The sequence below is a fragment of the Ceratosolen solmsi genome, unplaced genomic scaffold (assembly GCF_000503995.2).
Source record: "Ceratosolen solmsi marchali unplaced genomic scaffold, CerSol_1.0 scaffold56, whole genome shotgun sequence".
In the NCBI taxonomy this organism is placed as follows: domain Eukaryota; kingdom Metazoa; phylum Arthropoda; class Insecta; order Hymenoptera; family Agaonidae; genus Ceratosolen; species Ceratosolen solmsi.
The window spans coordinates 5,210,002-5,236,106 of NW_011948425.1; the positions used below are offsets into that span (position 1 = coordinate 5,210,002).

Below are 26,105 nucleotides of genomic sequence, written 5' to 3' on the forward strand. Positions count from 1 at the left end.
GAGAAATGAAATCTGTGATTGACAAGATAAACTTACTTATTTACTTAAGGTAAACCGAACGACACGTACATACATTTAGAAATTAAAACGAAAACCAACAATTTTTAATGTCCAGGAAAACTAATTGGACACGGTAAAGACCTGAAATCCATATAAGCGATGACCATTCGTAGCCAGAGATCATTAGTTTCGCGTGTCGACCGAGACTGTCGTGCAGACGTGTATGCCTGCCGAGTGAAACCCCCAGGCAGAAGAACCGCGAAATAGCTCGATTTTCATATCCTCGTTTTTCTTCTCTCCCGCGACCCCCGGTCGACGTCCCGATCGACAGGAGTGGCTCGTCACTCGCCTCAAAGTTCGGATCTCCCGGCTGCCATTTTGGCTGCTCTCGTAGCCAGAGCGCCTAAGGAGCATACCAGGCCCGTGAGAGTCTCCCAAAATGTCGCTCGTCTTCTCTTATAGCTGGCCCGGTATTGCTGCTGCTGATACTGCTGATACTGCTGATACTGTTGTTGTTGTTGTTGCTGCTGCTGCTGCTGCTGCTGCTGCTGCTGCTGTTGGTGCTGCTGTTGGTACTGCTCCAGTTGTTGTTGTTGCAGCAGCAGCTGCTGCTGCTTCTGCTGCTTCTGCTGCTGCAGTTGATGATGGCTATTAGGATGGCGATGATGATGATTATGCAGTTGACTCAGCGGCTGCCGGACGATGCTGGTAGGGCACCCGATATCCTCGACCAGTCCTAGTGAGCTTGCGCGGCTATGGGTCGAATTGGATCGCGAGGAGCGCATAAGATGCTGCTGGACGTTACTCAGCCTGCGGTCCATCATGTTGACAAGGTGCTCGTGAACGAGAGGATCGCTCTGAGCCATCAGCATGCTCGACACCTGCTGGGGACTGCAGGGTAGTTGCCGGCGACCCGGGGCACGTCCGATGAGACGATCCACTCGTCAGGCGTACTCCGTGTCCGTCGATACGGATCTCTCGAGGCCAATTTCGCGGTGACTCGGTTGTTGATTTTGCTGCTGGTGCGGCGGCTGTGACTGAGGTGGACCGGTATTCCGTTTCCCAAGAGACGAACAGAAAGATTTTTTTGGTTATTTGTCGATATCATTTTTCCTTATGGATCCCAAGAGGTTGGGTTTAGTAATGGCGTAGTGGCAAAACTATATGTACCATCGCAACGTCTTATATATTAATTATTAATTTGTGCTGTGTAGGCATGAATGTGAGAGCCAATAAAATTTAAGAGAAATGTTTAGAATAATGTATGATTCAGCTCTAATTTTTGTGTTCTTTTTGTCATTGTTTTTTTAAATAATATCTTATAAAGCTGGCTTTACGATCCTTGAAATTTAACATCGAAGAACATTATTTATATAAAATTCATATTCTAGCCTCTGATGGATATTTGGGAGTATACAATTGTTATGTATTAATTTTTTAATTTAATAAATATTCCAAGACTCTTAATTGATAATTATTTTATTAGCATGTATATTAACAAAGTAATCTTACTTAAATATTCATGGAATTGATGGAAATGTAAGTGTAATTGTAAATTAAGCTTGCGCACAATATTCGTTTAAGATGAGTTTCAATTAAGTTTGTTCTTGGCAAATAAATTTTCGACGAATATTTGACAACAGAGGCATTAATAATAAAAACATTGTAATAATGTAATTCATACTAATCGCTAATTATATATATACATGCACAACGAATAATTTCAGTTTTGTTAATCATTGAGTCATTGGCTTAAGCATGAAAATTGTTTCAGGAACGATAATTAAAAATTGTGTTTACAATGATGTTCCGTTATATTTTATAAACTAACGATAATCTTGAAAAGTAAATATCACAAATTTTTTAATAATTTATTATAAACATAATTATACATTTTTTGCATATTAAATATGTATTTTCAATACTAAAATTTAAAAAAGCAGTAACGTATTGCAAACATTTGAATAAAATAGCATTGAGTAATAATTATTCAGTAAATTAGTTCATATTCGAAGAAACTCTTATCTTATCTCGATATAATTTATTAATATTTGTCTCTAATAATTTTCTTTTATTGTATAAATATATTTTGTTAAAACTTTAAAAAGCCCAATCTGCTAATTAGTTCATTTTTCCACTACAATAATTGTTTGGCAAAAGATACACACATTCAAGATATTAATTTTTTGGTGACATATCAAATTTTTGTTTTTAACAAAAACGAAGTCATTTGAGTTGACATTATGTACATAAAAATAAGAAGGAATATTTAAGATAAAAATAGATGCACAAAAGAAATTTAAATTAATTTGTTATCGAATTATTTCATTAAAAAAAAAAATTAAAAAAAAATAAAATAAAAGAATCCATAAACGACGAGTGAAATGAATTTTAATAATTAAAAGTCAAATCATTATATTAGTGAATTTGTAATATATTTAATAATCGTAAATAGCAATGATGGAAACAATAGAATTATGAAATTTTTGAAAATTTATTTAATAATGATTAAATACGAACGAATCATTAGATTTTACACGCAATTGCTTCTACACAACAAAACCTAATGAATTATTACTGTATATTATCATTTTATATTTTATATTTTTTTTTTAAATTTTTTGAATTTTTATTTTACAATAAAATTTTTATATTGCAAAATGTGTGAGTTTTCAATTTATATTATTGAACGTACAGCTACGACATATGACATATTTGCTTAACTAAAGCTCTACATATGGTAGGGTCGATCGATCGACATTATGATAAATCCTATAAATATTTAGATAAAAAATTCAATTAACAATATTAATCGCTGAGGAGCAATATTATATTTATTTTCAAATTATCAATGTAAAATTGATTTTCAATTTAAAACAACCGATTAGAAAGTATGCAATTCCTTAGTGATTGTACGGATCCGTAGCGATTTATTTTATATTTCTTTAGTTTGTTTCCGATGCAAAATAAACAAATAGTCCTCTAGATATAAAAATCTTTAATTTCGTTAGAATTATATTGTTACTATATCGGAGGATATAGCAAACTATTTCAAACTATTATTGCTTTCGCGTAATGATGCACAAAGTTCTTCTTCTTTTTTTCTTCTTCTTTCAATAACGAGACAAGCTAATAGTGAAAATATTTAAATTCATGTCGCTTACATATTAGAAAACCGAAACAAGTTAAGCATTTTTAAAAGCAACGAACATGACAATAAATATGAAATCCTTCGATAAAATTCAATAATTATTATTAGATGTATTACGTTGCTTATGACAGCCCCATAAAAGAATAAAACCAATCATAAAGTGCATTTTCCTTGTTCCAATAATAATATTTATGAATCAAGGACCGCTGTCGACATCAATTCCCACTATTATTTCCATTTTTCAGCGTCTACACGGTATCGCGTATTTTTACTTTTCCCAAGAATCATTATTATTCTAGAATTTCACCTTTTCTGCTCGTATAGTTAAATGTGTAGCATTTCCGTATTTGTTTCTACCGCACATCAATTCACATAACATTTATTTAACTTCTCATAGCGTGTGAGACCGTTAAATGACATAATAAATGAAAAACAAACGTTGTGAAAAGAGTTGTATTCCGTCAAGGCCTTGATAATACGTAACGATAAGTAATTATAAAGGAAGTATATTACACAGTGATGGCTTTGTCGCGTTTTAATCGTCTCTTAAAATTCCAAGAGAAAACTCAAAATCACTTGAAATGCATAAAGACGTGCATTTGAGATCGCTGGCGTATGACGCGGTTAGGGATGTTAGTTATCGCGATGCAAGGACATGTTGCAAGGTAGCGTGGATGGGTAAGGATTAAAAATGGCCAACCGTTTGTTGCTGCTGCGCCTGAGCGTAGGCGAGGCTCTTCTGATAGCTGAACAACTGCCGCTCAAGACTATAATTCTCGGCTTGTAGGGCCGCGATCTCGCGTCGCATCTGCTGGTTGTGAATGCGACAGACGTCGTCGTACTTGTGGTAGGTCGCTTGGAAGAGGAGGTGGGACTCGTTCCACTCGAGGCGTACTCGGATTTGGCCCTTCTCCGTCACGAACGGGCAGCTCTCGTCCTTCACCTCGTTCACGCCGATCGACGTCTCCATTATGATGCCCTCGTCCGCCGGTTCCTGGGCGTAATAGCGGCTGAACGGGGCCCCCGGAAGGCTCACGATCTCCGAGTCAGGCTCCTCGCCACGGATCAAATATGCCGTCCAGCTTACGTACCTATCGTAAATTTTGTCTCTTTCATCGTAGCTCACTTTTAACCTCGAATCAGTATTATAATATTTGCGTATATTTAATTACGACTTGCAAGTTTTGGGTTTAAATTACTACGCGAAAAGGCGCAGATTGGCTTGGAATATTATCGTATGGAATAACGTATACGTGTGTCCGTATCACACTATCGCACATCCATAAGTAATGCACGTGCAATAAAGTACATTGTTTTCAAGTGTTTATGTGAAACTACAACCGAGTTATAATTGTCTCATAAACTCATTACGCGAGCCAACAGTTTGAATGTGACGCTCAGAGCTTGGAAAATCGTCCAATAATGAACCAATGCAGTGCATGAAAAAATTTATTTATTTCTCACTAATTAGACATACATTTAAGCACATCAACTTTGGCTTTGTTATTATAGAGGAAATAAAGAGAAAAATTCGATTATAAGAATTTCAAAATCAAATGCATTTTTGACTATGTTATAAAGGATCTATGATTATGATTAAAAAAAAAAAAAAAAAAAAAAAAAAAAAAAAAAAAAAAAAAAAAAAAAACAATAATAATAATAAAAAAAAAGAAAAAATAATCAACGTCCAAAGTAAATGACTTATCAATGTAATGTCACATAATATAATATCTGTATGAAGAAATAAATATCCTTTATTTAATTTTTAGCTTTTATTTAGTTTAATAAAGGAATTTTTCGACAATTTTCTTCATTAGATCGATCTTCACTTTTCCTACGCCTGATGAATACCAACTATTCGTCTCGAACATTTTGCTTTTAAAATATGCAGGACAGTCGAGAAGAAGTTTAATATTATCGTAAGACAATAATACCCAATACTTGCAGAATGTAACCGTTGGATTTCGAAGGATTAAGACTTTCGAAACTAAGCTTCTCTAGCAAATAATGGCAATCGCATTGTTATTCGTTGAGCTAAACTATTCAAACATTTTTCATACCAATAATATCGAGGGCTCGTATACGAATCCACTCAAGCGACATAATAACGAAAAGGCTCTTGAATACTGACCTGAGGTGGTTTCTCGGCACGTTGTGTATATCCTTGTAAATGAGATGTAACCTGACGGTGTCGGAGTGTAGGTCGGCCCTGATGGCCCAGGCCTGCTTGTCCCTGTCGTAGCAGGGAGTCGCGGGTAAGACGCCGGGACCGAGCGCCTGGACCGAGACCTCGGATATCGTGCGGGCCTCGAGCATCTCGAGAGAGACCCTAAGGACGCCCTTGTGCGCGACATCGGACCAGCGCACACGGGGCTGCCAGCCGAAGCCGCGGCCGTCGGCGTCGGAGAGGTCCTCGATTGGCCCCGACTCCACTCTACGATCACCCTCACCCAGACTCACGATGTAACGGACGCGGCATCGATGGTCGAAGCCCGTCAGCCGCACCAGGTACACGCTCATCCGGCCATCCTGGGAGCGGCCCTCGGTCTCCTTGTTGCCCGTCGGGTAGACCACGAGGTTCCAGTCGAAGCCGCCGAACGTGAAGTAGCTCGTCTCCAATTTGCTCGGCTTCGGTTGGCCAGCCGTGAACACACTCGAGGGTAGACGAACCTGCCCGACAATACGTGCAATCGTTAGTTACCCGAACGTCGTGACCCGGGCACGTGTCGAAGTAACTTTTCATCCGCCGGATTTGTTATCCCGCGTAACCTAACACGCGCGATTTTTCTTACAAACTACTATGCTTTCGCCAGCCATACATTATTCCCGAGAATACGAATTTTCCTTCCCTACATTCAAACTCATCGGAACCCCTGTTTATATATACATACATATATATATATATATACATAATACCCCTGTTAATTAGTTGTTGTTCTTAATTTCATAATCGAGGAATCTCGATTGCCTTGCGTTCTTATTCTGATAATTAATATTCACGGCATGATTGATATTAATTAATAAGTTCAAGGAATATTGCAAATTATAGGCTTCTAATACAAATGCAGGCTTCACTACTTTAAGCACTTTAACTAGAATTAAAGTCTGTAACGAATGCTTTTATTATAATTTTTATATTATATTATAGATTTTAATATAAAGACAGTCCCCGTATAATAAATAGTAGACGTTTGTTAATATAATTACAGATAATCATTAAAATTAATGTTTATCAATAAAAATTCTAAATTATAAATTGTAAGCCTGTATCATTATATTATAAGTAGTAATGTTAAAACATCAAAATTGAAATTTATAATAATATTAGAATTATTTAGGATTAATGGCAGATGTTGAAGAAAAAAGAAAAAAAATCTATAAATAATCCATCATAGAATTGTAAACATTTCAATGCTAATTAATATTGCAGATTTAAAAATCAATTGTATATATAATGCGAAAAATTATTTATTCAGACACACAAGAGCCTATGCTTAGTAAATTGCAAAATCAAATGTAATTATTATGATATATATATATATATATATATAAATATAGAAATTGCGTAGTGTACAAGTAATGAGAAAAACGTATTTTTTCAATTTATGAAATACTCCTCACTGCATCCCCTCAATACAAAATAAATCACTTGTTTCTTAACTAATTTGTTAGAAAAATTTCCCTCGACTTTTGTTTTTATTTGGATAATCGAAGTACTACAATGCCTTTCAATATTTTACCGTTATAAATTTCTCAATGAAAAAAATTAAAAAGATATTCCTCGCCACTCATATGCACTCATCATTTATTAAATTACGTAATTTCATCTTCGTATCATATCATAATTATATTATATTTCTTTATAAAATGTAATTCTTCGATTTCTCATTTAAGCATTCGATACAAATACGACAATAAGCATTTATTTCTGAATTTGAATCGATAAAAATATCTTGAATACTTTGTTATTTTAGATGATTTAATCCGAACGATAATTTCATGGTTTAATAATTTGTCGCTATAATATCTATTTAAATATTTAATAATAGACAAATTTGTTTATTAGTTTATAGTTCAGATATATTAATGATTAGTAATATTAAGTATATCATAGCACTATATATTTAATATTATAATTCTATTTAAACTCGATGTATGAAAATGGGTACGTGAGGAGTGGTGTGAAATTTTTATTTAAATTTACTATTTAGTGATGGGATTTGAATGTAAATTGGTTTTTATCGATGTATAATCGAAAAATCTCGTGCATTAATTATGTATAAAATCAATTGTTCGTGACAGATGTTAATGTCGAATAAATATTAAATTACATATGGTTTTTAATTTTACAATTATAATACCATTTTGTAAAAAAATTTTAACTCACACCGTTCTCACAACGTCATTATCTTAATTTCGAAATTTGTATCGCTTATATGTGCTTGACTAAAGTAAAATCGCATGGTTAAATAGAAAAAATTGCGCAATAAAAGCAGTCGTTGGCATTTCATCGAAATTTTGCGGCTGTTCAATCATTATTAACATTCTCCAACGCCATCTAATATATTTAACGACAACTCGTATTATATAATATCGCGACATTCATTTCATCATTCTACTTCTACATTAATAATGCACAATTATGACAATTCATTTAGAGAATTTACACGTCGCTATTATTCAGCAACAAAGGTTGAGTGAAATTCATTTCTCATACGACCATTTCGGCAATCCGTTTCAATCCACTATCAAGCCAATCGCGAATTAAAAGACAACATTCCATCATTCAGGAATCCCCCGATTAGCTCCCGGAAGATTGCCTGAGCTAGCTAGACACGTCCACCGGAAGCGTAAAAGTAGAGGCGTGACATTGGATAGGAGTCGGTATGCTGACCTCGCTGGTAAATACGGTCCGGACGTTGGTCATCGAGAGCTCGAGCTGGAATTCGCCATTGGGGTCGGCGAAGTTTCTACTGTAGAGGTCGGAGACGGATATATAGTTGCGATTTCCCTGGGCCGGCGCCTCGTACGTGAATTTCACGCGTTTGCCGCTGAATCCCTCGTTCACGGAGAAGTGCTCGCGATTGAGGAGCGTGAAGGTGAAGTCGACGTAAACTCGTAGACCCGGTGCCGCGCCCCGCCAGACCAGGTAGACCCCCAATACCTGCCGATCAGAAACATAACGTTTGTGTCTACCACGCTCCTGCAAAAAGTTCAGAAGTATGGGAGGAGTTCAGTATCAGTAGGATTATCGCCAATTATGATTACGCCATTCCTTTAACATCTCCGTTCATATCCAGTGGAATTCTAAGTGAGGCTGGGCCTTACGACCTTAAGCTTGGATTGTCCATTTCGTTGTAAGTGACGGACGCGTAATTCTCATTCAAATTCCTGGACAACTTCAACCTTATCATATTTTTCCCTTAATTTGGCAGTATTCCAAGTTTGATAATGGCACATGGAATTGCCAGCCAATCGTTTTGCCTACTACCCATTAGTTTTAATTGATTTTAAATAAATTATAGAATGCAAATGCATTTCGACTATAAATACAATTCCACTCTCAAGGACGCAGAGATGTATAAATATTTGAAATGTTTTAGCTTCTCGGGCTTTCCACGATAATCTTTTTTCCATTATTCGGGTCTTTTTAAGGAATAGTGTAAGTTACACTGACAACAAGCAGCTGTATGCAATAAGTTTTTTTTTTTTTTATATCTCTATATTTCATTCGTTTGCCATTAAAGTTTTCTGAATAATTATCGAACACTTTCTCCAACAGTCTGCCTTTATAGAAAAACTTGCTCCTTGAGTTTGATTAATTCTTACCTACTTCGGTAATTTTTATTCGGTAGTAGTTGAAAATTGCATTAATTGATTAACCAACGTGAGTCATGATTATTTTTTTAATTTTACAATAATTGATTGTCGATATAATTTTTTCTATAAAATGGTCTATATTGCGGAAAGAAAAACTTAAATATTTATTAAAGCCAGTAAAGAATTTAGAGCATACTGTTAGGATTTGTCCGCTCATGCAATAGATAGTAATTTTAATGATAAAGCCTAATGGTTATAGAACAATAGGTAATAAAAGAGTGCGCATAGCAATTTATATAGAATTAGCTGATATATGAAATTATTCGATAATACAGGCAGATTAAGTAAAGTAAGAAGTTAGTGCAATCGAATATCGTATGCTTGTTGAATTACGGTGAAGTGGGAAAAAGTTTCATGAAAAACCCAATTTCGCCATCTGATTTTTGTTTCAATTTTTTTTCAATCATATTTATGCATTGCGTTGTTTATATTCATTATGAATTATCGAAACAGTCATCAGAAAAGTATAAATACATTACATGCATATAAAAAAATAATTTGGTCTTTATAAATAAACAGAATACAATGTATTCTAATGCTTTAATTTATATTTAAAATCATATTGTGTTTTTTTTTTTTTTTTTTTTTTTTTTTTTTTTTTTTTTTTCCCCCCCCCCCCCCCAAAGATAGGAGGAGATAGAAACAGAGTAGTGATTTAAAATTGGTAAAATTGGAAAATATTCAAGAGATACGAGAAAAAAAGGCATAAAAGATCAAAGATAGATATTGCAAAGTTTAACAAATTTAATGCATACATATCTATTATATTTACACTATTGACATTTCTAGTTGCAATTGTTTATTATAAGACTTAAATAGAACCTCATTCCATTAGAATTACTATATGTTCTGTAAAAATCATCACTTCATAATAATTACAACTAAATTATTATTGTAACAGTACAGTATTGATATGTTGTATGAAACATTGAGGAATTTTCTTTTAAATTATATATTATAATTTCAAAATTTATGATAAGTACCATACCATTGCAGATCCTTTGAAAATTCTATTATCAGCCATTCATTTTAATTGACACAAATTAAAAATTTTTTTTTTTTTTTTTTTTTTTTTTGTATTGCATATACAATAAGATGTTTAATAGTTCAATTTCTCGGAAATCCTTTAGTTTCTATGGAGATTTTATTAAATAATTAAGCACATACGTTTTTATTAATCTTCAAGAATATTGGACATAATTCGCGCATAATTGTTTATTAAATTCAATGCTCTAAATGAAATTGAAATCTCGAAAATGGTCGACTTTGACTTTCATCTGACGCACACAAAGGCATCGAAACTTTCATCAAACTTATCATCGTGAATGTCGTCATATCCGAGCAATAGCTCACTATCAAAGATCAAGGCGACTCGACTCTCTTTCTAAAATCACACGATTAAAGCCAGTTAATAGGGCAAACGACATAGGACAAATTGCGTGACGCACCTTGTCGCCCCTTGAGAATGCGACAGCCCATTTCTGGAATCCGCAGACGAGCTCCTTGCTAGTGACGTCGCGTTCCGGGTCGCGTACGACGCTCCTGGTGACGACGAACGAGAAGACTCGCGTGCCGCTGCGGTCGGGCAGCTGAGCGAATCTGTAGAGAAGCGCCATCACCGCATCCCGAGATGGACTCTCGTATGGTTTGTCTTTCTTCTTTAAAGTGAACAATCACTTCGATCCTTCGGCTCAAGCACTCTGTGCGCCAATAGCCTCGACGTTCCTGTAAGTATGCACATTGCGTTATTGCGGAATTGAGGATTCGCGTAATGAAAAGTAGGTAATTTTTTTTTTTATCCTTGCTACGTCGACGATTCTTTAATAATGAGTTGTTATTTTTTTTCTACCTAACAACAATTTGCTTCATTGTGGAGGTTTTGAATCTTTTATTTATTTATTTATTTATTTATTTTTTTTTTGAAAAGGTCGCTTTAATAGTTTCCGGATATTTAGAGTAAATCTTTAAATGTACATAAAGTAAATTAAATGTATAAAAAATGGAAGAAGAAGAAGCGATTTAGAGAGAGATATGCTGCATTTTTTAATGTATTGACTTTATGGATATATATATTTACATTGACTTATATAAATTAAGTTTTTAAGATGAGTTTTATTTACATTTGGTTGCGATGAACCGTATGAGACGACTTTCCATAACTATTCCATATGTTGCTACATTGAATATTATTTTTCAGATTATCTATCATATTATTTCTATGATAAAAATATAAAAATTTAAGATTATCGCATAAATGATATATATGTCGTACTGTAACGACGTTCTGTTTCGCGAATGTAAGTTTCTCTTTTAATATAAAGATCAATCGTTGAATATCTTCCTTTATAATCTCAATAACAATCTCACAAAATTTCCTTTATTTTGATTAAATTTCTAAAATTATTAGTCTATTAATAAGTAATGATTGTGTTTCTTATTTAAAACGAGAGTACAAATAACCCGAAAGAAGCCGCATGCTTCGAGGAATTTCGTATTTTTAATGGAGTGGGTATGTTTTGATTGGTCTTTCTGAAATTCTGAGCACAAGTTAAAAAACTTGACAATATGAAACCACTTTCACGTTTATCGATCCATTCATAAAGCCGTAAAATGCCGCGTACTAACTTTTCGTATCCTCGAATATTATTCAAAGTTAACTTATTCGTTTCTAACTGATTTCACTTGGAAAAAGTATAATAAAAATGTGTTAAGTTGAAAATGTCATAATACAGCAAAAATGTAAAAACTCGCCAAGACAACTGTGAAAAAATATTCAAAATTCTCGTGAAGAAGAGACTTCAAAACTTTTGTTAACTAAATTTTTAAATTTTCGAACGACTCTACGTCGAAATAAATCTTTATAAAAAATGGCGCAATTGCTCAATGATGATGAAGAGAATCAAATTTTTCACGCTCAAATACTCTATCGAGAATGGGGCAGACGCTTTACCGTTTTACATAAGTTCCTCAAGGGAATTGAGTACTACAAGAAGTCTACAGAATATGGGGATCAAAATTTTATCATTACACTTATGAGGCTTAGCGAGGTTTTAATGAAGTCTGGTCAGTTTACGGAAGCATCCACAGTCGCTGAAAAATGCAGGGAAATAGGTAAAACACTTCTATTAACAATGTGATTCGCGGGAGAAAATCCATGTAATATGCATCTTAATTTTCGTTAAACAGTGACTATTCTTTCTATTACTTGTCAATTTAGCATAATTGTTAGCATATTTGTTTCGGTAATTACAAGAAAATCAAAACATGAAGCTTGCATTAAAAAAAAAAAAAAAAAAAAAAAAAAAAAAAAAAAAAAAAAAAAAAACAAAGGTGAAATGAAAAAAGATGAAGATATATGTTAAGGTTATGTTGTTATTTAACGTGTGCAAGGTAATATGTAATATATCTTAAAATATCTCTATATAGTAATTTACATTTCTAACTCGTTGTTATAAGTATATGTTTATCTTATAACACACAATAACCTTACTAGGATTAGAAAGTAGTATATTGAATAAAGATAATTAAGTAATATATTTTTTAAGAAAATGTACGAGTATACTTTTATCAATATAATATTCTATCAATATTTTTAAAATACTTTTAAATGAATTTTCATGGGAGTCTATTGTTGTCGATATTTGAAAAATTTCTGATGATTATTTTTACAAAAACTAACTAAGTACGCTATAAAATAAAGTGAATTATTTATTTATTTATATATATATATATATATTTATTTTTATTACTTCAGAGAATAATTCACGCTATTGTTAAAGAGTGTGAATATTAGAAGAACAAAGATTAAATTTAGAATTATTTATTGCGATCTCGCATACAGTTGGAATTTCCAAATAGATTTATTTCTACCGAGTAATTTATAAATTTGTATTAAATTAATTACTGCATTAAAATTCTCGCTTACTCATAGTTTATTCAATAACAAATGAATATATGTTCATTATTCAGCAGAGCGACTATAATGTTTTGCAATGATAATTTTTAATTTTAATTGTTACATTAAATACTATATGCAAAGCGCAATTGCATTTGTCGCTTTGTCGCCGCATCTTCGAAAATAACGGGAAATTTATAATTTCTAAAAGATTATATAATCCTAGTTAATGTAGCATATTAGCCCGAATAAAAATGGCCTTTAATTAATTATTGATATTAACCGAGGATCTCATTGTCTTCCTTTTGCTTGTTATGAATAATGAATTCAAAATGAATGAAATACAGGCAAATTCAAAATATAGCATGCAAATTAATTAAAATTATCTACACTGTCGGTTTCCCGAAGTATGAGGTCATTAATAAATCGGTCTAACGGAGTAAGCGAAATATGGTGAGAGCGAATCGTGTTCATAAAATGCTACGTACGTCGTGACAATTTTTGCCGTCCCGGTGACCAGCATCAATATCGAGTAATTAATAAGTCGGGCAGTCGGGCTCGAGCGAAGTAAGGAAGATGCCGAGTCGAGCGACAAATTATTAGGATGGAAGAGGAGTCAAGGCCGCTCGAACTTTGCTTGTATCCAAGTTTTCTCGATGATTCGCCACGTATCTTTAATTTTATTCGCATCAGCAGTTATGGCAGAATATTATTCAGAGCTAGTCTCTCTCTCTCTCTCTCTCTCTTTCTCACTCTCTCTCTCCCTCCTTCCTCCCTCTTTTTCTCTCGCCGACAGTAAATATTACATGTATAGATGGATGAGCTCAGAGGACCTTTACGAATACGATATATAACACACTGGCGGAGGAAATACGACTTATGTTGCACTAGTCAAATAGTTGGAAAGGTGAATTTTACATTTTATGACCTGTTATAGTGCGCACTAGATAGGCTTTTTCAATTTATATGTTTTTCAAAGTCGTAATTCAAGGAACATCGTGATTGAATTTCCTTTTCTAAATGAAGTTTTTGCGTTTTGCATTAGGCAAATTTTTTCAATATTTCTTTCTCATTAATAATGCAATGCTTTATCAATATAAGGATATATATAATATAGAATAGAATAGAAGATATATATATATATATATATATAATATATATATAGAAAAAGCTTTATACAGGAATAAAAATTAAAAATAATTTTAATACATTTATTTGAATACAATATTTATTCATTTGTTTCAAACATACGTGGTCTTATGAATATTAACGTAGTTGGACAATTACGGTTGTGTCGTGAAATTATTATCGAAATTCTTAATGATTGAATTTCAAATTAAATAACAAAGACTGGATACAATGAAATTTTTTTTTCTAATTTTATACCGGAGAAAATAAAGTATTGTACAACTTTTTTTTTTTTTTTTTTTTTTTTTTTTTTTTTTTTTTTTCATAAAAGATAGTTAGTCAAAGTCTCTTTTCATAAAAGATAGTTAGTCAAAGTTAGCCATATAAGAAAATATCTAAAAAGATGATATTTCATTTTTTTTATGTAATATTTATTTTCAAAATTTTATTTTCGTAATACAGCTGTTTAAAAGTACGGATATAAAGACTTGACAATCAAAAATGAAAAAGGAAGGCAAATTAATAGTTAACGATAAAATGCGGCAAAAATAAAGAGCCAGTCTTTATATTATTTTATATTATCCTCACTATCAATTTTTATATTACTCAATGATAATCCTCGATAATTGCAGACGAAACGTTTCTCTCAGAATTATTTTCTAAACAAAAATTTTCACGTACCAGCATTACTTTTAATTTCAATATTTCACTATTGCTTACACGCGGCTAAAATGCACTTTACCACGATTATAAGAAAGAATTAATTTCTCTCATAATATTTAATCGACCGTTAGTCTATATTTATAATTAATTAAAAATTTTTACAATAATTGTCACGTGAGGATAAGGTGAGGATGAGCCAAGTTCGGTTAGTCAATGACATGAAAAGCGCTGTTATGTCTAATGTAGTAATAATGGCAATACTGGTAAGCAAAACGAGAGTAGTTTGTAATTGTAATTGACCGCAAATAATCCGTGCATAAATTGAAATGTATACACATACGGTCGTACATTTAAATACAAGTGCGCGCACATGCACATACGTGCATGCATACGTACGTATATACGTACATACACAGACAACACACACGCGCGCACGAACGCGCGCACGTACGCACGCACTCACGCACACGTATATGTGTGTACAACAGCGCTCACGCACGCGCCCACCCACACGCACACACATATATAAGTTTATAAATAAGCATATAAATCGCAGATCCAACAAACGTGGTTGCAAACTATACAAGGATGGAGGCGCTGTTTGCTGTCGCGGAATTCTGTCGCAGTCTCGTTTACGCACAACAAGGGGCGCGGCAGAGGATGACCTTTCGATTCGCGGTTTTGTTGGCTAACGAGACGATCGAGGACTGCGTGGGTGCTAATGTGTCGTCGACGATGATGCGATATATTCAACCTTGGATAACGAAGCTCAGAGAGCATAGGGAGGAGGTCCTGGAGCGACTTAATGACTTGGAGGACGAGCTAGAAGGTCTCGCGAAAGCGTTTACAGCTTGTCCCAGCCATTATTCATTGCCGTCACAATCCTCTCTCACTCACCCGTGCTTTCGAGCTTCAACTTTTTTTTAATAGCGAGCGGTTATAAAAGTTTTACCCGAGATTTTCCTTCCGAAATTCGTTCGTAACGAACGTTATGTTATGCTGTGCGATGATCATCTGCCCCTTCATTCTCCGTTTAATTTTTATCTTTCATTTTTGCGATCGGATTGTTTTACTAATTTTTTTTTTTGCCGAAGCCTCGATCATTCTAGTGTAGCACGATTTCGTAAAGGACGCTTATTATTTCGAATTAAAGTGAAGAGTCAGTCGATCGGAGAATATTTCAGAGCCTTTCACGATTAAGGACAGTGGCTAACGAAGTTGCCATTACAAAATTATCATTATCATTATTATATTTAAATTTAATAATCATTATTAACGTGCATTTTTGCATATATAAATTTTATTCTTTTTATAATTGTTTTTTCTTTTCTATTCTTTTCTATTAAGCTTATGTACTCGCGGGGCAATTGTGTAATGGCTTTATATATTATCCTTATTATAAACTCTGATCTCTATTACAATTTAAAGGGGAAAAAAACAGGGCGGCCTAATAGTTTCTAAATTCTTAACAAATTCGTTCCATCACCATCATAATCCATCAACAATTTCTTCAATATTTTCACTAGTAGCTAAGACAGGGATTTTGCTCGCTTCCTGCACTTAAACGCCTCCGAGTATTCGCCTTTATAAGCATTACGACGGACGTCACGCAGGCATTGGCGACGAGCACACGAGATTTAAGATCTCGGATTCTCAGGCGAAACTGCAAAAGTACCGTACCGAGCACGATCATCTAATGGCCTTGATGTACCTCGGTGGCACCTGCCACGACAAGCGCTTCCTCCAGGAGCTGCTTCACCGACCGGCTCTCGCTTCCGCCAACAAAGCCGGCAGTCTCTCGCTCCTCGCCTCCATTAATAAATCCCTGACGAGGTCGCAGAGCCAGCAGGAGGCCCTGAGGACGCGCCGGCCACTGTACGCGGTGAATGCCAGGACCGAAGCGGCGAAGACGCCCGGGCGCAGGTTCGCCCTATATCAAGAGCTCCTGCACCGCAGATGCCTCGCCAAACAGGACGCCAATTACCTTTTCAAGCAGCTACATCTGGCCCGCCTGCGCCGGGATTATCCCTTCTTTTTCAAGTACGATGCTCGCGTTGGCTACTTAAACCGCGCACGCTCAATCGAACGACGAGTGTCCAATGTCGTGACAATCCTTTACAAAAGCCACTCGTCATTATCGCTCGGCAACCGCGCCAATTAATCCGACAGGTATTTGCAACTGTAATTCTCAAGCTGGGCGATCGAGGTGAGATCGCGCGAATCGTTGCGAATCGCTCGTTAATTATAAAATGATTGGCAATTGTATGCCATCGTCCTTTATCGTTTCATAAGCCACTGCCACGGTGACTTTACTCGTGGTCATTCGTAGTATTAGCGCACTTAGCGCTTCGCCGGCTTTTCGAACGGATAACAATTGAGGATCGTCGCGAGCGAGGCTTTTCCGAGGTATAACCAATTAGCCGTGATGTGTAATGCTGTGTAATGATGTGCGCGGACGTTGCAGGATGGTGGACCTGGTTAAGGACAAATTGGAGTCGTATGGCCGTCAATTGCTTCCGGATATTTACAAATTGATGGACGTGCTCTCTCGTATGGTGGCGCGCGTGTACATGGACCCGCGTAATCTGAAGCGCTTTTGCAACGAGTCCGAGGAGGAGAGGACGGACCGATTGAGACAGCTCCTCGGCATCAGAACGGCCCGGATGCTACGGGACAGTGACCTTGCCTGGATACCCAGCTACGACGTTAAGAAAGCCCTGAACGTCTGCAACAGGAGGCTCTCCCTAACTAAGCACACCCTCGAGGTACTCTGGATATTCCATGAGCTGTGCAAACTCTTCCTCGAGGTGCGCCGCTACGATCTTGCGCGGTACGTTGAATGCCCCGGGCTCGCTTTGGCTCAGGACGAGGACGGTGGTGCATCTGACCGTAATTAGGTGCCGTGAAAATTGACTCGAATAAGTTGCTTAGTCCTAGAACTTTGTCAATTAAAGCACATGGATGCGTCATTGTAAGCACTCTAGTTGCACTATACGCTCGTTGCCAGTTTATCGACATAAATTGTCTCTACGCGCGTATGTGTTTGTGCATGTGCACGCGCGTAAACATCAATAATAACAAGTGTTTCAATTTTTGTCGCAAACTATTTATTAATTTTATTTATTAATAATAATGGCGATTTAGCTATATCGTTGGATACACGATAATCCTTTGGCGATTGCTAATTATACTAATTCCAATGCATTTACATCGAATTGTAATTATCCGAATCAATGTGTGGATAATTCAGTGTGTGAGCGTAGATGAGTTCGATATAATCGGCAATTGTTTTGTTACAATGACAATTAATTTCAAGGGTATAAGTTCGTCTCGTGTCGACGCGCGTAATAAATATAAGATAACATAATCAATTGACTTCGTTCGATAGATACGTGCGATTTCAATTATCGAATAGCGGAGTATTCAACAAAATGGCTTTCAATATTTTATCGCCGATTGTTCAAATTCATATTTCAATTCAAGAGCAATTGAAAAGCAGTCTACTACTATAATAAATATCACTTATCTCTAGTAAAATGTTTGATAAGTGATTTATTATTTTTATAAATTTTTCACTATTTAAGGTATCGTGCAAGAGAGTCTATATAAATTCTTACTCATAATGTACCATTTTATTATAGTTTACCATTATAATTGAATTAATATTACACAGCGGTATAATCAAACGTTGCAATTCCCTCAGATATATATGTATATATATATATATATATATATATGTATATATGTATATAGAAAATATTGCTTACCACGGGGTGCCAGCAACGAGCCACCGCTAATAACGTTTCTTTCTCTCTCGAAATCAAATCAAAGATTCTACGCGAAAAAGACGCGCGAGCTGAGCTTGAACACGGGCTACGAGGAATGGGCGGTGAACGCGAGCCACGTCCTCATCCGCGTGGAGCTCGTCCAGAGCAACCGTAACGAGGCGCGGGAGGCGGCAATGGCGGCTTTGCAGTCCGCGCAGAATCTCAATGTCGACTTCCTCGTGGACTTTTACGAGCGCACGATCGTTCTCATAAACGGATTGGACTTTGACCGCTTGAGCGATAACAACAGCATAGCCGCCCGTCAGCGTCTCATACTCCAAATCATCCCCACGGACCAGAGGCCCAAAATGGATCTGCTATTGAGGTCCATGGATGCCGTGTCAGCGAGCAGACGACTGTCCATCATGCCCGGCTGCAAGCCGAGGGAAGCGACCGGGCAAAGCACCAAGAAGACGGTCGCGTCTACCGAGCCCAAGAACTACGAGAAGGAGCTGCGCAATCATTTGCTCAAAAAGTTCTCACCCAACACGAAGATCCTTGGCAGGCCCAATATAAACGAATTCAATTGATGTTAATTTCCTTCCTTCGTCCCTCCCTCCCTTCGAAAATCCCTCTTATCCCTCCACCACTACCTCCACTTCCACCTCCATCTTCACCTCCATCTCCACCCCCACCTCCTCCTTCTCCTCCTCCTCCTCCTCCTCCTCCTCCTCGTCCACCTCCTCGTCCACCTCCTCGTCCACCTCCTCCTGCTCATTGTCGTCGTCATCGTCTATACTGTTTCATACTTCAGTGAGATTGTTCGAGTTTTTAATTAATTTAATAAAAATAGAAATATTAACTTAACCCGTTGCTTATTTGTCGAGTTTGATTTCGAGCGAATCCGTTCACTCTGATGGGATTTTAATTATCGATCGAGATGAGAGATGGCACAGCTCGTTGTGTCAATGTCAAGGAATTTCCAAGATCTTCATCAATTAAAGCATTCACCCTCGCAGCACCTCGCTCGCACATTATAAAATACAAATACATATATTACACTTATATTATAATTTATTATTATTATTTATTATCAATTTTACAACGGCAATTGGTTGGATAGCCAATGCAATTTCGCAAGCGGCATGTGTTAATTGATTTGTGCGAGACACATTGGATGGAAAGAATGAGTAACCGATAAGCCGAGGTGGTGAGTTAGATAGCGAAACAAAACGCTTGCTCGTGCGGCGATATTCGTGCGTCAGGACGAAATGACTAAGGGGGCGGGGGGGGGGTGTCCGGGAACGTCGCGTGCGATCGATCGATCGCCATATCGCAGAGCGACCGGCAGTCTGATATTGTTAATGGCGAGGCAGAAACCTCGATACGCCGGCAACTTCGGATCGCGAGTAACCGACGCCTGCGTCGCCATTGGCTAGGCCTGGCAGTCTCGGCGGCTATGTCTTCTTCGGCGACAGTGGCCAGGACCGCGCGGCGACGACGCGAGCCCCTTAGCACGCCCAAGCTGCCGAGAGTCTCGCTGTCGTTGGAGTCCCAGGGCGAGCTCAGAGAGCCAGAGCAGGTCGTTGCCGATGTCGAGACTCGATTATGCACCAATTCCAAGGCGATTGGATGCAAGCAGACGCGAGCCAATCAGCTTCACCACGAGGCCGATCAGCTGTGCTACAAGTACGGGACTTGTCAGCTTAATGTGATATTGTATAATGAGTTCGTCGTGTTTTATTATTGGACATAGAGTGGGAAAGAGAAAGGGAGAGAGAGAGAGAGAGAGAGAGAGAGAGAGAGAGAGAGAGAGTGGCGCACGGTACCGAGAACGATGCCCCGAATGTCGGCAATAAGTTGGTTGTTGGCTTTAGTCGAGTGGCTCTTAAGGCGAGGCAAACAATAAGTTTCGAGATTGATTGGGTGTACCTACTCCGTAAGTAACTAACATTTTGCTAGGTTAACTGCAATATTTATTCCCTACCGTTTCAGCCTATAGAAGATGTAAATAGGATTCGAAATAGAATATTTGCAATGAGACAATAGATGGAGAATTAGATGAAACTACTTCTTTTACATTTTACATCTCGTAATGCGAAACCTTCAAATTTTCTGTGCTACGAACTTTCTGTGGGAGTCAAAGCTTCCCGTAACTTTTTAATGCAGAGCTGCAATACTATTGAAGTTTTGTAAACAAAGTTAAAAATAAGCAGGAAATAAGGTTATATTGTTTTATCTGCATAATTAGTAGAGTTAGAAAAAACTCGTATGATAAGGTTTTGAGAATTTTCATCCTAGCTTAATAAATAGCCCGGATGCCAATCCCTATCTAATCTTATCCCGACAGTCTAACGATGAACTTCCGTTATTGCTAATGTTTAATAAAATATTTCGCGCGCTATAGGCACACGCACATTAAGATTAAGATTTAAGCTTATCGATTGTCCAGCATAACGAAGTGATTTAAAGTAATGTAAGACTGTAAATTGATGTTAATAAGTATATATATATATATATATATATATATATATATATAAGGATCACTAGGATATGTATACGGCGTGTGGCTATTGGCGAAAAAGCCCACATTAGCTTATACCAGAAATAATACACACAAATCAGACATTAATTCTTATTATGATACAATTATTATTTTACATACAATTCCCGAAGTTGTAAAGCTTACTTAAAGAATCATTTATGTTATTCCCAAAAGAACTTATCGTCCCTCGGCTCATATTAGAAATAATACGAGGATGATCGAGTTATTGAAAGTGCCGCGGTCACAGCTGCATAACAACGCGATTTTCCATCCACGTGTTAATCATAAAGCCCATATGGGTACACACGTGAGCCACTAGCACAGGTCAGAACACATACCAATGACACACCAGCGTATTTGGTAAAAGTGGCGAATCCGCGCAGGCGATGCCCTTGTTATTACCATCATTATATTTCCTTCGTTTCTAGGGGGGATTACGAGTCGGCCTTGGTGCTGTACCATAGAGCGTCGCAGATCTGCCCTCGCGAGCAAAATCATCAGATCGCCGCTTGGCGCATCCAGGCGGCAATAGACTCGGAGGCTAATACCTCCAAGGACTTTCGCGTTCAATCGAGGTCAACCCTCCGCCCTCCGCAGATGTCAGGTTTTGTCTGTCCGGAGGTGGCGGCGCATAGGGCCCGGGATGTCGTCGCCGAGTCATCCGATCCCCTGCGCGATATACCCAGAATTCTCAGGTAGGCGGTCGGTCGAGAGGAGCATCGAGTTGGCGCAGGATATTTTATAAAATACTTACCTGGTCCCCAAGAATAGGCCCGTGGATGCCAATGTCTTTATTTTTATTAATTGATTTTACTAAGGACGCGGTTAGTCGAGTGCATGTAAGTACAACAGGAGAGGATTTACTACTGTCGTAGTAAATGTTTATCGTTTATTTGCGGAACTTTCATTCCTACATTTCTCTTCGACCTTTGCAAATAATTCTCTTTAAACGTAAATTAACCCGCACACATCGGTGGTAATAATTGTTGCTTAATAACAGAATAACGAGCTGCAACTATAAATAACGTCCTCTATCGTTGCTATGATCAATGCTCTCATTTAATCGTAATTAACTAGACTGGATTACAAAATAATCGATCGGTTTTTGCTTTATAAATAGGGACAATTTGTAATTAGAAAAATAATTGACTTAAAGTTTAGCGTAAATTTTCAACGTTTTCATCATAACTTTGTAAATTAAGATGTAGAAGGTCCAACGTATGCTTTCTTATCTCTTGGATCTTTATGAAATTTACGTGTCTCGTTATTTAATTTAACAAAGTATTATAAACCACTATGGTTAACGAGATTTGAGAAACGAGTACGTAACTGGAAAGAATAATTATTATGTACACACAATTTGCAAATATCCATACACACGCACAAAATTACGTAAGAATAATTAAATCTATTTTAACATTTAGATTTCTTTTTTTGGGGTTGGGGGAGGGGAGGAAATGCATTATTAGCTAATACAATAGTGTGCGTTACGCTACGTAGTTGGGCGATCCGTTAGAATTCAGCGCAAGTCACAAGTGGCTTTAGTCACAATGACCTTCAAGTTATTAAGGAAGATAATGTGTATTTTATTAGTTGCGGGGAAGTGGGAACTTAATCTGTCGATATGGAGATTTGGTGGTTGGATGAAATGCGTACTGGATCGTTGTTTGAAAAGACAGACCAATCGATATTGTCATTTTAACATATATTTGCTCTCGATTGAAATGAACAATAATAATACACGTAAATTATCTCCACATAGGCATTGCATTTAAAAGTTCTCTCGTAAAAATTAATTTTCCATTAAAGCATTATAACGTCAAATAGTGTTTATAAAAGGCATATGGGAATTCATGGTAAATACTATACGTCTCGTATAAAGTTGGCCAATATTACCAATAATCTGTTTTATCGTTATTCATACCCAATGGACATTTTGCCATTAGTATCTGGAGCAACTAATTGTCTCGAGTCATAAATAACAATGACTCGACTCATCGATACAAAATATTACTCCCGATGAAAGTAAGATGATATTCGTGCAATTAGTAATCCGAGTAACTGGAATAAAATGCAATCGGCTATCGCTGATGCACATCCGGTGCTTTGATTTTGAAATTATCATCCGTCGATTACGTGCCACTTTCGCCGAAAGCAAAACTTTAAAAGAGCCCTACAACTTTCAAAAATTAAGTTTCGCCATTCATCAAGCGTCATTCGTTACATGCCCTCAAAGCAATTACGTACAATCCGACAAAGTTCTCGTTCAACCGGAAGCTCATGTTTCGGAAAGTTTTCCGTAACGGGATGCCAAAAGACGATACACGAACGGGAGACAACTCTAGCCTCTCCGCTCGCAGGTTCTTCGAGTCGCGAAAAGACTTTTGGCGCTTACCGAGTCCGAGCAACTCCTCGATCACCGCTCGCTCCAAGATGATGCTGAAGAAGATGAACAAGTGCGTGTCGTCGACCTTCATGGAATTGGAAACAGCGTACGAGTCGGGCGACACCGCGACCGTTCATAAATTGGGCGACGTACTCGTTGACCTGGCCTCGGTTTCCGAGGAGCCAAACCGAAATCAGCTCGAACTTTACGGTTACCTCGCGAGCAAGCAAATTTCCCTGGGACGGCACGACAGGGCCGTCTGTCTCGCCGTGAAGATGATCTTTCTCGCGAGGAGTTGCGGCAATGTACACTGGATAACCGAGGCCCTCGTCGTCATTGGCAAGGTTCATCTGGCCTTCGGGCACTTGGACGCTCTGGCTCGGGTCTGGGAGCGCCTTGTCGACGATTTGAAAACGGTAAGTGCTTAGCTTCCTAAGTAAGAGCTACGCCGATTCGCTCCCCTCTCTCCTCTTTACTTTACCCACGCTTCATTTACCCTCGTTATTAAGCCTAATTCCACTGGGCTTTACACAATTTATCGAATACTATACTCTCGTAGGAGGCGATTCCGCAAGCTTGGCTCTACCATGACATTGGCCGGTGTCATTTCGAATTGGAGAACTTTGGTAAGGCCCTCGATGTGGCGAAACTTTGCTTAAAGAGCGCCAACGCCGCCCAGTCGAAAAAGTGGACGGTACGGGGTCAACTGTTAACAGGGCAAAGTCTCCTGAAACTGGGTAGGTTCGGCGAGGCGGTCATTGCTCTGAAGATGGCAGCGATGGTCGCCTTGGAGGAGGATTACAAGGATGAGCAATGGATTATTCGCTACATCCAGAGCCTGATTGATCAAGTAGCTGGTCTATTGAGGCAGATAAATCAGAAGCGCAAGGACGAGTCCGAGTCGTGCAAGAGTTGCGATGATGCGACCGAGACCAAGGCCCCGATGACGAATTTGATCGTTAACAAGATCAACGACGATGCTTCTAGCGAGACCGAGGAAGATAAGGAGGCTAGAGTGCCCGGTAAGAGGGGCGGGAGGGCAGTTATTCCATTCGATTTGCCGAAAGTGCCACTAAATTCATTAGTTAACGATTTTGCTACGCTTTATTTATGATCTTGCAATCGACTAATCACTAATCAATCGTGGGAATCGTTGGAGAACCAAATACCAACGATAAAAGCGAGGAGCTTGGCCCTTTTACGCCTTCCTTCCCGTCCTCTTTATAAAACTTTTTTTTATCCAAGAAATTTACAACTTTAGAAACTTTATATCAATTAAGCATTAATTATCAATTAACGAACGATGGCTTCTAGCACATTCACATACTCACTTACATAATAAGCGACGCTCAATAGCGGCTTATCTTCCCAATACTACTGAATCGCGTCATTCCTCGGGGCAAATGGATGTGAAGTAAAATTGATTACCGATGCTCGACATCCTGGCTAATTTCCGCCTTACACAGGAGCAGCGCAGCTCGCCAAAGAAGAGCCCAGCACACCGAAGCAGCGCAAGCGACATTATCGGACCCGGCCTCGCCCGGACAACCAGGACGATACCTCGGACGAGGAGACGGTCAGCCAGTTGCTCGAGAAGATAGGATCGCTGCGTCGCACGCAGACGTCGAACGCGCCGATGATGTTAGCCGATAAGGTTCTTGACATCGACACCGGTGCGGCCCGGTCGTTGGGTTCGAGCGAGGCTGACATCGAGGATCTCAATATCGATAGTTCGCGGACGCACATTATCAGGTCGCACGATTCCAAAATAAATTCAGAGGATGAAATGACGCTAAAGGCGCATGAACTCGTATCCCTGAGCGACTTCTCTTGTATCGACGATACGGGCGAGGAGGACTTGATTGGTTCGAATCTCGACGATATCTATATGTCTGATGGTAATTACGGCTTTCACATGCGTATCTCTTAACATTCGGCCTGCCAATCAAGAATTTTTTTATGCTTGATCTATCCAAGTGTCAAGTTTTATTTTTGTTTTTTTTCTTTTTTTCTTTTGCATTCGTCGCTTCATCATTTTATTACTATTACATGTATATGAATATAAGATCACAAGATTCTGAACATTCAATTCAATTCTAATTAATTTTAATTTATTAATTTTGTTTTTGTATTCGAATTGTATTTTAATTTACACCCTAATATTTTGATATTTAATTTTTACCTTTTTTTTTATATAAATTCAAGACAACTTTTATAAATATTTATATATATATGTTATTTTTAGTTAAGTAAAAATAAAATTAATATCAAATATATTGTTTAGTATACAAGGTTAAAATATAAAAGTTTAACATGTTCATTATTATAAATTGAAAAATGTGTAAAGACTTAAATAAGTAACAGGCAAAGGAAAATAAGAGATTAATGTTTTTATTACAGTGTGCCAAAGTTTCAAATCGTTAAAGTATTTAATGTCCATTCATTTATTAACACTATAAAAATATATGAACTATTTCGACCAATAAAATGTATGTAATAAACGTAATAATGTGAATATTGACGTTTTAAAAATATTTTATATAAATTTATCTATTTAACCGAATGTTTTATTTTAAATTCTTACGTATAAAATGATTTGCCAGTAAAAAAAAAAAAAAAAAAAAAAAAAAAAAAAAAAAAAAAAAAAAAAAAAAAAAAAAAAAAAAAAAAAAAAAAAAAAATATTAAAAA

At 37.0% G+C, this 26,105-nt stretch overlaps 3 protein-coding genes across 3 annotated transcripts in view; 2 read left to right on the top strand and 1 right to left on the bottom strand.

Annotated features, from left to right (window-relative positions):
• Positions 1-616: 616 nt before the first annotated feature.
• On the bottom strand, positions 617-10,752 carry LOC105362918 (uncharacterized). The gene is made up of 5 exons (XM_011500462.1): positions 10,480-10,752; positions 8,046-8,315; positions 5,283-5,821; positions 3,852-4,242; positions 617-1,037 (listed from the first exon to the last, which is right to left on the bottom strand). The coding sequence occupies exons 1-5, from the start codon at positions 10,645-10,647 to the stop codon at positions 945-947; spliced, it is 1,461 nt and encodes a 486-aa protein (XP_011498764.1). The 5' UTR covers positions 10,648-10,752; the 3' UTR covers positions 617-944.
• Positions 10,753-11,863: 1,111 nt separating this feature from the next.
• On the top strand, positions 11,864-19,148 carry LOC105362920 (tetratricopeptide repeat protein 25-like). The gene is made up of 5 exons (XM_011500463.1): positions 11,864-12,142; positions 15,274-15,546; positions 16,331-16,757; positions 17,182-17,547; positions 18,549-19,148. Exons 1-5 carry the CDS (start codon positions 11,899-11,901, stop codon positions 19,072-19,074), a joined length of 1,836 nt encoding a protein of 611 aa, XP_011498765.1. The 5' UTR covers positions 11,864-11,898; the 3' UTR covers positions 19,075-19,148.
• Positions 19,149-19,943: 795 nt separating this feature from the next.
• The window catches only part of LOC105363042 (tetratricopeptide repeat protein 25), a 12,423-nt gene continuing 6,261 nt past the window's right edge, over positions 19,944-26,105 (top strand). The window contains exons 1-5 of the mRNA XM_011500613.1: positions 19,944-20,173; positions 21,458-21,724; positions 23,390-23,831; positions 23,975-24,437; positions 24,882-25,313. Of these exons, the coding sequence (XP_011498915.1) occupies positions 19,944-20,173; positions 21,458-21,724; positions 23,390-23,831; positions 23,975-24,437; positions 24,882-25,313 (1,834 nt within the window). The remainder of the gene's footprint in view (positions 20,174-21,457; positions 21,725-23,389; positions 23,832-23,974; positions 24,438-24,881; positions 25,314-26,105) is intronic.